General features: G+C 34.6%; 2 protein-coding genes across 3 annotated transcripts; one reads left to right on the top strand and one right to left on the bottom strand.

Annotated features, from left to right (window-relative positions):
* Nucleotides 1-469: 469 nt before the first annotated feature.
* On the bottom strand, nucleotides 470-4,619 carry LOC120134151 (probable receptor-like protein kinase At1g49730). The gene is made up of 9 exons (XM_039150625.1): nucleotides 4,419-4,619; nucleotides 3,104-3,655; nucleotides 2,425-2,718; nucleotides 2,081-2,342; nucleotides 1,953-2,005; nucleotides 1,772-1,839; nucleotides 1,603-1,692; nucleotides 1,311-1,395; nucleotides 470-1,237 (listed from the first exon to the last, which is right to left on the bottom strand). Exons 1-9 carry the CDS (start codon nucleotides 4,489-4,491, stop codon nucleotides 693-695), a joined length of 2,022 nt encoding a protein of 673 aa, XP_039006556.1. The 5' UTR covers nucleotides 4,492-4,619; the 3' UTR covers nucleotides 470-692.
* A 4,933-nt stretch (nucleotides 4,620-9,552) lies between these two features.
* LOC120134216 (PI-PLC X domain-containing protein At5g67130-like) lies at nucleotides 9,553-12,725 on the top strand. 2 transcript variants are annotated; one of them, XM_039150692.1, is made up of 8 exons: nucleotides 9,553-9,628; nucleotides 9,708-9,764; nucleotides 9,834-10,094; nucleotides 11,399-11,497; nucleotides 11,578-11,881; nucleotides 11,962-12,185; nucleotides 12,284-12,370; nucleotides 12,458-12,725. In XM_039150692.1, the coding sequence occupies exons 1-8, from the start codon at nucleotides 9,623-9,625 to the stop codon at nucleotides 12,617-12,619; spliced, it is 1,200 nt and encodes a 399-aa protein (XP_039006623.1). In that variant the 5' UTR covers nucleotides 9,553-9,622; the 3' UTR covers nucleotides 12,620-12,725. The 2 variants fall into 2 exon arrangements, with proteins under 2 accessions (XP_039006623.1, XP_039006624.1); XM_039150693.1 differs by lacking the exons at nucleotides 9,553-9,628; nucleotides 9,708-9,764 and adding an exon at nucleotides 10,820-11,232 and having other exon boundaries at nucleotides 10,032-10,094.
* The last annotated feature ends 1,357 nt before the right edge of the window (nucleotides 12,726-14,082 follow it).

The raw sequence follows: 14,082 nt of genomic DNA, 5'->3' as shown, positions 1-14,082 counted from the left end.
ATGAGGAAACTATGGATGCTGCTGCAGGTGCTGGCTCTTCCGATGAGGAAAGAGTGGTAGTTGAAGAACATTATGAGAAGAGGAACGAAGGAAAAACTAACTTCAGGGAAGCTGGATGTGAAGTTGACAACCGTAATCTCGAGCAATATAAAAATGAGTTGCAGGGAATTCTTATGAGTTACTCTTAGCAGAATTTTCTTGTGTTGCTTTGAAGAAATTTACCAACAACTGTACAAGAAAATGCTGGACTATCTAAAGCTCGACGTGGAGAAGCTGGAGGAGTTGTTTGACAAGGTGAGTGATGTCGTGATCTTGCATTAAGAACCAGTAAGCAAGAGGAAATTTCTCTATGCAGTAGGTTGCTAGAGGAAATATATATATATATTGCTCCATTATTTTTTCTGCTCTAATGCTGGCTACTTTATTCTGATGGCAAAAGAACACAAATGATTTACTTTTCCATGAATTAATTGTACTCTTAGTTTCTGAACCAGAAAAGGATAATCTTGATGACTAGCTGCAATATCATAATCCCTCTCTACCAATGGTACAAGCAAAATTTACATTTATGTCTCATTTATCCAAAAAGGATCCCACCTTTTAGAGCTCTCCTTCCCTCCACTTTTATACAAGCTTGATGGTATTCCTTGCATAACAAAGACAATGCATACCTGCTAGTTCATGGATTGACCTCAAAGGGACAGTAAGTTTTGAGGAGATCGTGGTGAGCCGGTTTCTAGTAAAAAGCTTCTACTACAATATGACCTTGATGTACTCGAAGATGAAGCCAGATATCTTCCATCCCCGCTGTGAAAAAGTGGTTCACTCTTAGGAATGTTCCCTCCACTTATCCGTCCTCTTCCATCACTACCTTCAAAATCTTCATCTTCAACAGCCTGTATAAACCCACTTTGCATTGGATCTGAACTCTCATACAAGAGCTGAAGGACCTGTTTAATCGAAGGTCTAGCTCGACCTTCTCTCTGGGTGCACCATCTCACAATAGTCACAACCGTCTGAAGTTGGTCTAAGTCGAAGGAGTCCTTGATACTGGGGTCTACAAGCTCGATTAGCCTCGACTCTGATGCCAACAGTATCTGGTTTGATTCGACCAGATTCACACCATCTTGTACGGCTCGTCTTGCAGTCACCATCTCCAAAAGTAGCACCCCGTAGCTATACACGTCGCTTTTATCAGTGAGCTCTTGAGCGATGACATACTCAGGATCCATATAACCTGAAAATTATCTAATGTTTAGATCTTTAGTAAAGCAATGAGACATTTTTTTAACCTTCTAATGATGGCTAACCTGGAGTTCCACGGATGTCGTTATTTATTGGTTCAAAGCAAACAGAACCATTTTTTGAAGCATGTGCGAGGCCAAAATCCGCAACCTAGAGGATACAGTTAAGCAGAAATCACAAATTGTTTTAAAGCAATGTTCTTTGATGCTTTTACAGGAAAACAAATTCTTATATGGAGAGGTTTCTTCTTGAAAATTTTCAGTACCCGTTTGTACTCCTCTCTTTTTTTCTTATCCAAACATATGTATACCGAGAGAGAAAAACGAAATGCTCTTGAGAATTCGATAGACATGATACCTTTGCAACAAAATTCTCATCCAACAAAATGTTGCTTGATTTGATGTCCCTGTGGCAAAGAGGTGGATCACAATAAAAATGAAGGTACTCCTGCACATACAGACCACATATGAGGAACGAGACGATATTTTCATATAAACAAACAACAAATTTGGAAAACAGCTATTACCAAAGCATTAGCCACATCGATGGCAATCTGTATTCTGGTTTCCCAACTCAGTTGGTTTTTTCCGGGGGCTGCAAGAATATGGGATAATATCCATTTAGAACATGGAATTAACAAAAGGACACAAAAATAACACGAGAAAGAAGCAGTTAATGAAGTGAATTAAAGGAATGGAGAACCATACAATGAATATGATCTTTAAGGCTTCCATTTGACATATACTCGTACATTAGAAACCTGCCAGAAAGTAAAAGCATTTAACTTGCTAGTAGAAGAATCAATCACCGGGATATACATACAAGAATGAACTACCTCTCATGATTTTTAATGCAAAATCCTCTTAGAGCAACTAGATGTCGATGGTGCAACCTAGCTAGAAGTTCTATCTCTCGGAAAAATTCATCTTCTCCCTGCTCCGAGAATTTATTTATCCGCTTCACAGCTACCATTGATCCATCACCATATTGAGCTTTGTACACCGTCCCGAACCCTCCACGTCCAATGACGGTACTAAAACTGCAAGTTGCCCTTTTTGTTTCCTTGTAGCTATATTTCTGAAACATTGACGAAGTGCCTGCAATTTAATACCCGTCGGTAAGAAAATGGTCTTCAGAACTTGTCATTATCAAAGGAGAATAGATGATATCAAAACAAACCTTCCTGGAATTTCTGCATGGGCCTACGAGTAGGAAAGAGTTTTGAAGAATTCTTGTCTGTACTATCAGAATCCTCCAACTCTCTGCTTTTCTTACAAATCAAGACTACCAAAACTATGAGCACCATCATGACAGCTACCGTAACTGCTATGCCAATGCCGAGAATAGCCGTTAGGTGGTATTCATGGTGCTTTTGGTTTGGAGGTACTCCCAATATGAGTTGACTTGGTGCAGCAGCAACCAACGGACTAGGAGAAACCTTAGGGGAAGTTGGAGACAGAGGTGACTCCGAAACTAGATAGTTGGAATAAAATATTAGCTGATTGAAAGGATGCATAAAAGTTTGATTACTTACAAAAACGTACCCATATATCTAGTGTCTCAATGCAGTTCAAACAGAAAGCAAAAACACATTTTTAAATAATATTATATTAGGAGCATTAGTTTTCGAGGCATTCTTGTGTTTCATATTTTATGTTTCTTGATGATAAATAATGTTTCTTGGCTCTTTTCACCACTGATAAGATGAAAGACAAGGAATTCGGTACATTAAGAACGATCATAAACATTTGAGCCATGTAAAAAGTAGTAGAAATCTCACAAAAGATTATTCCAACAGATATATATACATGCAGTACTCGTACAAAATTAATCTGTTTTTTTATGAAACAAATTATACCTGAAGGGATGTCAAATCCATCAACTTGGAAAAAGCAACTTGCAATTTCAACAGCTGAAGTGTTGTCAACTCGGCTCGCAAGTGCAGCAAAGGTTGCATCTCGGCAAGTACTCAATGTCATATTATCTTGAGATCCAACTAGATGATGAACATAGTTCATGCCAGCATTTAAACACTTTCGGCATTTCTTTTCATGTGATAGTGGCAGTTTGCAGTTTACAGTGACATTCATAAATTCTGAAAACTCCAGCATCTGCGTTACAGTTGTCCGATCCTTACAGTTAAAACTAACGGGAATCTTCGTACCAAACCCACAGAAATTTGTGGCATTTCGTGGGACTCCATACAGCTGCATGGTTTGCAATATGGAGTGGACACAGATGTCAGATAAATCTGAGGTAACTCCTAGGTTGCCTGTCACATTTGCATAACGAGCAACGGAAAATGCAATGAAAGCATTCATATAGCGGCAACACTTTCCTCTTTCGCTTTTATTCGAGCATAAAGAAGCCAAAAGAGTAAAATTTGACGCACTCATATCTAAGGGGCAATCTGCAAAAGTAGTAGAACCATCAATAAGATACGAGTAAGCAACAGTATCATAGTCATCATCATCGCTCTGTAATACATCCATCGCTTGCAAAATAGATTGCTGGCAGTCACTGGAAACATGAATAAAAGTTAAAACATACGACTCTCAATCAACATCAAACCTAGAATGCATAATCCAGCTAAAGGTACCTTGGTCTCGTTACCTCAAATTCACATTGACTGCCATTATTCGAAATCTAACAATACTTACCAGTGATAAATACAAGCCAATACTATAGGAAACACATTTCCATATCATTTTTACCTAAGAAAGAAAAATCTAGTTGTAATGACACCACTTTGGCAATTAATTCTTAACACAGTGCTCTAGGAATCCTTTAAGTCAGGTTCATAAATTGCATAGTTGTTTGATTGAATAAGACATTGTGTTCAAATTCATTAAACAGTGAACCAAAGCTAGCCAAATCTAAACCACAAAGTACAGGTAGCTCAAACAGTCTAATGACAATTATAATCAAACAGAACAAGGGATAAACTTTAAAAAGAATGCAAATCAAAATTGAAAGCTTTCTGCTTTAAAACCCAAACCCATTTTTCAGGGCTCCTTAGATACACCAAACCCCCCTTTTTCTAAAGCACAATAAATGGCCCAAAATGACATCTTTTACAATAAGAAAAAACAAATGATAACATCAATTACAACTTGCTTAAAAGGGTAAGTAAAGCTCAACTAGTAAAAAACATGAAGCTAAAGGAACTTAACCTGCCAGTACCAAAGGAAGCTGCAAACAAATAAAGACCAGGAAACCCAACATTGCCTTTGCATCGACCACCATGGTAAACCAGGAAAGAAATATTTTTTTCTTTCAAAAGAAACAATACGGGAAGAAGGAACTGAGAAAATGTTAGTAATGGGAGTAATGTCGGCACATAGGGAACCCAAACAACTAAGCAACGGATAGAGAAATGTAAGAGAAGCGACCTTTTGAGTTGTAACCCTTCTCTCTCTTCTTTTAAACATCGGAATTGTGTTTGTCCTCAGTCTGTAAAGTAAATTTTATCATTGAAATGGGGAAATTGGAAATAAGTGTGGTCTAAAAGAATCACGTTGACGCATAAAAGTTCGATTTTTTTGAGAATATTTTTAGGACCCTTTTTACATGTGTGAAAACAAACGTTGCCTCGCTAAGATAAACAAGCATCTAGGTTCGAAATTTTGAGCTGCTTCAATGTCTGATTCATTTTTCCTCTTTTGTTGGACCGTAAAATGTTGAAAGGTAACTAAATAAGTGAGCTTTTTATGCAATATTGATATTGGTTCTGATCCATCCATCGAATTTTTTGAACCATCCATTTTATTTCGATTTGGATTGATTTGATTTTAATTTTTTATATGCAACTAAAACAATAACGCACAAATCATACAACAAATAAGGACCTCAGTTATTAATTAAACACCTATTTAATTGTATTTATAAAATATCAGCATTTCATTTCTTTATAATTTCCATATCAACAACAGAAAGGTTGGGTGTTTGATTGATAAACTATTTTATTAATTGATGATTATTTATGGAAGTTTTGTTAATTATGGAATCAAATTATCTTGCGAGGCAATAATGTTATATGTAACTTATGGACATTTTGTGTTTACTGTGATTATGTATAATGGTGATTGTTGAATATCCCAACTACTTGGTTTAAATATTATGGTGATGCTAGGATATTGATATATGTATTGTTATTTGTTAGTGAGAATTACATCGTGAAACCAGTTAGGAAATGAGAACTTTATGGTGTAGAGAACAAAATGATATTTGTTAGCATGTTCCTTTATTAATGATAATGCATGTTTAGACTTGATCATCTCTGTTGATATTACTTAACACACTTATGGTTATGAATGGCATACACTATTGTAAAATAGAAGTATATCATTGATTTTTGTAAAGCTTAATGTTCAGATAGTTTGAATTTGCTCAAGGAGTACCATCAATTTAAGATTTCTAACATCTTCTCATCATAGTAAATATTATTATTTATACGAGTATGTATATTCATACGACTCTTATTTATGTATTTGATCTGTAAACTCTATAAAATTTGTAACATTTAATTTTAAATTAAATTATAATGGAATTTCATACTTTTATGCACCTATCTGTCTAGGGTCAATATTTTTAGTTTTCATGTTGCACGGGCAACAACGCCTGTTTATTTTGTTTAAGGGACAAGTTCCTACGATTTGTTCATTTTTTCTTACATTCTTTTTATTTATATTAATATTTGACATTGTTACTTAAATTATTATTTCTCTACAATGCTAATTAAATTTATCTACATCTTTTAAATTGTCATATTTTTAAACAGTTTTTAACTTTGAAATTATTTTTATACACACCGCTAATTATATTTGATTTTTCTCATCTTCATATCTGTTTAAAATGTCAAATTATAATATTGAAATAATTATTTTTTAATTAATTTGTTATTTAATAACTCAAACTCCAGTAGAGATGGGTTAAGGAGAGACGACAAGGAGGTCTAGAAACATTTTAAATCATCATATATTTTATATTGCTAATATATTTTCACTCTTATCATAAAATCTTGCATCTATATATAACTGTTGATACTCATTATTTAGATTTTTTTTATTTTAAAAGATCAACATCAGCTACTAATTTAATTTTTAATGATATTAATAATTAAAACTAAGAAATAATAATAAGAGTAAATTAAATTATAAAAATCCTCAAAATTAGTAAACAGAAGATGTAAATTATAATTTGACCTTCCGAGTTTGGGCCAAAACAGAACCCAGTAAAAAGGTTGAATTAGAGGCCCCTGCTTCTTTTATGATCATTTTTGAGCTATGGTCATTGACATTAGATTTTAAGGTGGCGTTTGGTTGGATGGAATCCCTTGGAATTGGTGGGAATTGAAATCTACCATCCAAAAATGGATGAAATCCAATTCCCTTGTTGGAGGGAATTGAAATTTGACCATACTAACATCATCAATCATTTGCTAACTTATTCATGTATTGAATAAAAATATTTTTTTATTATTTCGAGTCGGGTTCCTAATTCATGTATTCGGATCGGGTCGGGTTGGGTGAAATTTTATTTTGGTCGGGTCGGGTCGGGTTTTTTTAAGTGTGATATTCGGGTCGGGTCGGATTCGGGTTTAGGGTGAAAAAAACCGAACCGACCCGAAAATATATATAATTCAGGTCGGGTCGGATTAAGTCACTGTTTTTATTAAATAAAAAAAATTTATTATTTCGGGTCGGGTCGGATTTCTAATTCATATATTCGGGTCGGGTCGGATGAAACTTTATTTTGTTCGGGTCGGGTCAGATTTTTTAAGTGTGATATTCGGGTCGGGTTCAAGTTTAGGGTGAAAAAAACCGAACCGACCCGAAAATATATATAATTCGGGTCGGGTCGGATTAAGTCACTGTTTTTATTAAATAAAAATATTTTTTTATTATTTCGGGTCGGGTCATATTTCTAATTCATATATTCAGGTCGGTTCGGATGAAACTTTATTTTGTTCGGGTCGGGTTTTTTAAGTGTGATATTCGGGTCGAGTCGGTTCGGGTTTTTTTAAGTGTGATATTCAGGTCGGGTTCGGGTTTAGGGTGAAAAAAACTGGACCGACCTGAAAATATATATATAATTCAGGTCGGGTCGGATTAAGTCACTGTTTTTATTAAATAAAAATATTTTATTATTATTTCGGGTCGGGTCGTATTTCTAATTCATATATTCGGGTCAGGTCGGATGAAACTTTATTTTGTTCGGGTCGGGATTTTTAAGTGTGATATTCGGGTCGAGTCGGTTCGGGTTTTTTTAAGTGTGATATTCGGGTCGGGTTCGGGTTTAGGGTGAAAAAAACCGGACCTACCCGAAAAATATATAATTTTACCTTATATATTTAGGAATAATTACAATAATACCCCTCTATATATAATTTTTTTCAATTAAGTCAATGTTTTTATTGAATAAAAATATTTTTTTATTATTTTGAGTCGTGTCGGGTCGAGTTTCTAATTCATATATTGAATAAAAATAGTTTTTGGTATATTTTTTGGTAACTAATTAACATACTCCAATTGGAATGTATCGAAATATTACTCTATCTTTTGGTAACTTATTAACATATTTTGATTGCGATGATTTTAACTTATATGATTTTTATAATTTATTGAAATGAATAATCAATTAATAAAATGAAAATTTAATATTTTTTAATTTTTTATAATATATTACTACATGTAAGTTGTAAAATAAACTAAAATAAAAAAAATAAGAAGGGCAATTCTGTCATTTAATATTACTGAAATCAAATTCATCTGATATATATACGAACCAAACAGAATATGGAATTGGATTCCAATTCCATTTCTTGCAACCAAACAGAATATGGAATTAGATTCCAATTCCTACAGATTCTAATTCCTTCACAGATTCCAATTCCCTTATAAATATTCCAGCAAACCAAATGTCACCTAAGTTTCTAAGTTTAGAAGTAGGGATGGATTTAGCGAAGATGGTTCGGGCAGTAGTTTATTTCGAAAATTTTAAATTCTTATAAATTTAAAATATAATTTTATATTTTTTATTGACTATATATTTATTCTTTTAAAATTTTATGACTTCGTCATTCATAAAATTTTATCAATTTTCACTCTTAAAATTTTATAATTTTATCATTTAAAAAAAATTATGTCTGGTCATTATTCAAAAAGCAGGACTGCCATGAGAAATATGGACACATGCACGCTTGTCATGCAGCAGGCATGGATTAGTGGCATTTACATTTATTATATACCTGCCAGCAAAAGCTGTTAAAGATATCTCGTGAGTTGAATGTGAACAAACAATGGCTCCAATTCAATTACATTCTTTGGATCGCTTTGCCTCACATGCTTCTTTTGCAGCCCAAAGTTTGTGTTTTTTTTTCCATGTACGATTCTGGGAATTTGATGGTTAAAGCTAGGGGTGTAAACTAGCCGAGTCGATGAGTTCGAGTAGTGTTGAGTTCGACTCGACTCGAAAATTCTAAAATGAAACTCGATTCGACTCGAAAATTCGTGAGTTTAAATTTTTAAGCTCGACTCGAACTCGAAATCCTGAACTGAAGCTCGTGAGCAGCTCGAAAATGCTCGAAATGAAGAAAAAAATTTCTTAAACTTAACTCGATTGAAGCCTCAAACTCGAACTCGAACCTGAACCTTAAATACATGAAAATTTTACTGTATTTTTTTAAAAAAAATCAATACATAAATGTTAATATTATTAATAATTTATTTTTTAAAAAATAACATCTTAATATATTATGTTTTCGAGATGGAGCTTTTCGAATAGAATGTCAAGTAGCTCGTTTCGGTTCGTTAATAACTCTAATCGAGTCCATTCGATCCGAATATTTATCGAGCCTTGATCGAGTCGATCTCGAATAACTCGCGATATGTCTCGTATCATTTACGACCCTAGTTAAAGCGACATTGCTGCGTTTTGATGGTGGAAGAGTTTGGGAAGATTACTTTTTATACTAAAAGCGGTTTAAGTTGACAAAATATGACAAACCTATAAACGTCGGTAATTGGATACAAAAATATGTATAAAAAAAAGACTAGGGAAATTTGTAAAACTCATTGGTTGAGGATTACAAGCAAGCCGAAGAGGAAGACTTTAAGCAACAAATTTTCATTCTAAGCCGTGTGTTTGTGGAATTTCATGCCATTACGAAAATATTATATTCACTTATCACTTTTTTTTTTTAATATCCTTAACAAATGGTTGCTGTGATTTTCCTTTTTGTGCAAAATATTTGGTATTCATCATTAACTAGCTGACCAGAACATGCCTTTTTTAAACCCACATTGCCAGCTATAATGCACTTGTATATGAAGAGAATCCGAAGCAGAGAAAAGGCAAAGACCCCAGAACCAAACCAATGCAGGCAAGTTTCCATACGTCTTTCTCCTTCTCTTATTTTCTACTCTGTCCTGCACTAACAAGGTTAAATATTTGGTCTGCAGTTGATTACCATTTTGATCATTTCTAGTCTGTGTTTTGGTTTCTGCTCAGCTCTCAAGGTACTACATGTTCATTGCCCTTGAAATGTCGGTTTCTGTTTTGTTTGTGATATAATATGTTTGAAACAGGAGGGGCAGATATGTATAGCAGATCGGAATTGTGACTCAGGGTTGCACTGTCAAACTTGTATAGCGAATGGAAACGTACGGCCCCGGTGCACCAGAATCCGACCTCTAAGCCCCATTTCTAAGGTCAAGGGACTTCCGTTTAATCGATACTCGTGCTTGACCACGCACAACTCGTTTGCGAGGCTAGGAATGAGGTCTGCAACCGGGTCTTTGCTTTTGGCTCCTACGAACCAGCAGGACTCCATCACCAGCCAGCTTAATGTATGTGTTCTTTTTACTCCCGGTTCAATGTTAAAGAGAATTAGCTCTGATTTTTCGATGTTTAAGTGGGAATAAAATATTGGAATCTCCATGTCATATGTGGGAATATGTGATTTTTTTATGTTGAATGAACAGACAGTATGATTATTCTTTTTGTCATGTGATTTGAATGCTTTGAAAACATGGTTGTTGGGCACTATGTTGCTTCCGAGCATCTTCTTGCTTAAAGCATAATCAAACTGTACAAACCATGTTTTCCCAGGTATATTGTACTTGCGTACACTTTTGTTGAATGCTTCTCATTTGATGGCAGCCTTTTTTACTTATATTCAGAAACCTTTTCACCAATTCTTTCTCTTTATGATGAAAAAATGGTGGGTGTTAAATGTTAATGACTGTAATGATAGTTTTTACTCACAATTTTATACCTAAACTAGCGAGGCCTGCTTTTTGTGTGTGTGTGTTTGGTTCCCATGTGAAGTGATGTTTAATTTAATCAGGGTAGTTAAATGACATCTGTACTTTATTCTCCTTTGAAACCCTCATGTAACTCGAGTAGGGTTAGTTGAACCCTTCCGAAAAAAGGTAAAGATTAATTCGAAAAATGAAATCTATTGATGGAAACAAGCTGATATCGTCATTCGTTGGTGGTTCACCCTTTTGATTTGGAAGAAAAGTCGCTGTCGATGACCGGACGACTATCGGCCGGTATTTTTTTCATGCAGGAGAGGGGGGTCACGTAGAGGAGAAGACAGATGGTGAAGATGAAATCTGAAAGGGAGAAAAAACCCCTCTTCCCTTTTTCCTCGGGGTATAAGTACCCCTGTTATAGGACGGTCGATGTCACGAATTATGTGGAATTGTCTGAAGACCAATCATGGGGCTGTTGCCATCTAGATAGTGCGGGACTATGAATGGACAACGGGCAGAGGTTTGATTTTTAAGGTAGTCTCCCGGAGATGTCTCCGGAGGTACAACAAATTCCATGATCATTTATATCGCCAATGCTGCAGTTGACCTATGATTAATGGCACATTTGCTTCATAACTTGCGTTGTTTTGACTCTTATGTTTCGTGTCAAACATCCGTACTCGATGCATACATATATCTGACACTTACGGCCAGCTCCCAGCTGCATGTACGAACGATAATCTGGTTTGATATCAATAATCTTAATACTAGATCTTGTATATTTTCCCCCTAGAAGCTGAATGTCTATCATATACTATCATCAATGATCAGATAACAATTTGATAGTTAAATTGGCCTTTTACTGAAAATTGAACATTTATTCTCTCTTGCAGAATGGTGTTAGAGGTTTGATGCTGGACATGTATGATTTCCAGAATGACATTTGGTTGTGTCACTCTTTTGGAGGACAATGCTACAACTACACAGCTTTTGTAAGTCTCTATGAACATCTAAAGCCAATACATATATCTTTACCATGTCATTAATGGATGAGGTTTTTGTTTTCGATCAGCAACCTGCGGTTAATGTTTTAAAAGAGGTTCAAGCATTTCTTGAAGCAAATCCATCAGAAATCGTTACCATTATCATTGAAGATTATGTTACCTCTCCAAGGGGATTGAGTAAAGTATTCGATGCTGCCGGCCTAAGGAAGTTCTGGTTTCCGGTATCTCGAATGCCAAAAAACGGTGGAAATTGGCCGACGGTTGATGATATGGTCCAAAAGAATCAGCGCCTGGTGGTTTTCACCTCCAAGTCGGCTAAAGAGGCCTCTGAAGGTATAGCTTATCAATGGAGATACATGGTAGAAAACCAATGTAAGTCATTTTACCATAATCTTTTTTCATCGGTTAACTAAACAAAACAGAGTTGACATTGATGCATTTGGAAATAACAGATGGAGACCGTGGGATGGTTGGTGGTTCGTGTCCGAACCGAGCAGAATCACCTGCGATGAATGTGAAATCGAGGTCACTGGTCTTAGTCAACTACTTCCCCGATAGACCTGACATAACGCAAGCCTGCAAACACAATTCAGCTCCATTGATTAACATGACGAAAACGTGTTATACGGCAGCCGGCAACCGGTGGCCGAACTTCGTTGCTGTAGATTTTTACAAGGTATGAATGTTGCATAACTGTCATTTGGCAGTGGTAGTACTAGTACTACCAAAGCATGAACAACCTAAAAACCGAATTCTCACACACAAATCTTTCAGAGGAGCGACGGCGGAGGTGCTCCAGAAGCCTTAGACGTGACGAACGGTCGTCTAGTTTGCGGATGTGGAAACATTGCCAATTGCAAGGTCTGAAACAACATTCTTCAATTCATCGCCCTCCATTCCATTATTCAAATAGTTTTGGTATTCAACAACTGTTGTTCTACCGTGTAGGCAAATATGACATTCGGAGTATGCGGCATACCTGAAGCGGGTACCGTCCCTGCACCAGGATCAGTAGCACGTAAATCAAGCTTTGCTCATTTAGATTGTCGACCGATTGCATCACAGTTACTGATTGGCATAAGTTTAGTAACAATTCTCTTACAACTGTGAACACGAACTCAAAAACATCTCCTTGTTTTTCTGGAACACAGTGGTTCGGATTATCGGTACGTAGTTTATTCTTCTGCTTCAATGGTTGCAGTAGATTTTGGTTTAACATTTATGAGTTTTCATGGGATCTTTTTTCCTTTTGTTAATACAACTTTAATCTGTTAAATTGGAAATATGAGGTCTGGGCCTTTTGGCTTCTCTCTTTGTTTACGGAACTCAACTTGAAAATTTAGTTGAATTTACTAAATTCCTTAAAAAATATTGTTGTTAGCCACTAAATATGATTTTTTTTTAAAAAAAATCCAAATCACATGGTTGAGCTAATTCTTTTATATAAATCAGAAAGTAGAGGTATTAAATTCATATGATTAAGAGCAAAGAGATCACATTACAAAGTTCTATAAAGTATAGGGATTGCGGGTATAAATAAACTAAACATCAAATTATGATAAATATTATAGGCATAATATAACAAAATGGGTTTAATGTTTTATTAAATAGTTATTTTGATTCTTATTCTTTTTCTCAACATTTTATTTTAAGGTAAAAAGATTTCTAACGTTTAATTAAATAGTCACTTTAGCTCTTATTCTTTTTTTTTATGTATTTTGGCTTCAACATTTTATTTTAGAACAAAAAAGATCCATATTTTATAGCATTTATCGTTTGTTGACTACCGATTTTCATCCATACATGGATTTTCCCCCCAAAATAAAATATTTGTTGTTAATTGCTCCAAAAGATAAAAAAATAAAAACTAAAATGAATATTTAATCAAATGTTAGAGATATTTTTGTCATTATGCCAAAATTAAAATATAGAAACATAATCCCCATATTGAATATAATATAAAGTTTAAAATCTCAATTCAATTTATTATATTAATAACATCAAGGTTTGTACTTTAATCTTAATTAAGAGCCTTAATAGCTTATCACATTAGATTAATGATAAACTCAATATATAATTTTCACTATCATTTTAAAAAATATCATTAATAAACTCGAATTTTGAATTATAATACATGGAATCTCGTGATTTTTTTTTATCTTTTGAGATGGAAAAAGAAAATCACTAGCTACAACAAGACTATTTGTGAGTGTGATTCAAGTCAAACAACACTCAAACCTAAACAAATTGATGCATTATTTAGTGCATAATTGGACTGGGAATAGGAATATATGTTTTGTAGGTATAGATAGGAGAAATCCGGCCATGGATAAAACAAAGTGTTTAATCAGGTCATCAAAATGGCATATTCCCAAGCATCTGTTCCCATATATATATATATATATATTAAGGGGTAGTATGCGCTTATATGATGTAAAAAATAGTTTCACACTAACATAAAATCGTTGAATGAATGAAAATAAACTATCGATATTATTTTTTATTTTTTTCCCGGTGAATATCTTCTCATTTTCTACTGTTAATCTTGTTTAAATAATTAATGCTTAGAATAT

Source organism: Hibiscus syriacus, unplaced genomic scaffold (genome assembly GCF_006381635.1).
Source record: "Hibiscus syriacus cultivar Baekdansim isolate YM2019G1 unplaced genomic scaffold, ASM638163v2 tig00110597_pilon, whole genome shotgun sequence".
NCBI classification, from domain to species: domain Eukaryota; kingdom Viridiplantae; phylum Streptophyta; class Magnoliopsida; order Malvales; family Malvaceae; genus Hibiscus; species Hibiscus syriacus.
The sequence above is the reverse complement of the archived record's forward strand: the minus strand, read 5'-3'. Positions and strand labels throughout refer to the sequence as shown.

Excerpts from the sequence above, each read along its gene's own strand:
- LOC120134151 (XM_039150625.1), bottom strand. The coding sequence starts at position 4,491 with ATGGTGGTCGATGCAAAGGCAATGTTGGGTTTCCTGGTCTTTATTTGT. Across the intron at positions 2,343-2,424 it reads CATGCAGAAATTCCAGGAAG|GCACTTCGTCAATGTTTCAG; the intron begins GTTTGTTTTGAT and ends ATTAAATTGCAG. Across the intron at positions 1,693-1,771 it reads TCGATGTGGCTAATGCTTTG|GAGTACCTTCATTTTTATTG; the intron begins GTAATAGCTGTT and ends CTGTATGTGCAG.
- LOC120134216 (XM_039150692.1), top strand. Across the intron at positions 11,882-11,961 it reads ATACATGGTAGAAAACCAAT|ATGGAGACCGTGGGATGGTT; the intron begins GTAAGTCATTTT and ends TGGAAATAACAG. Across the intron at positions 12,186-12,283 it reads TTGCTGTAGATTTTTACAAG|AGGAGCGACGGCGGAGGTGC; the intron begins GTATGAATGTTG and ends CAAATCTTTCAG.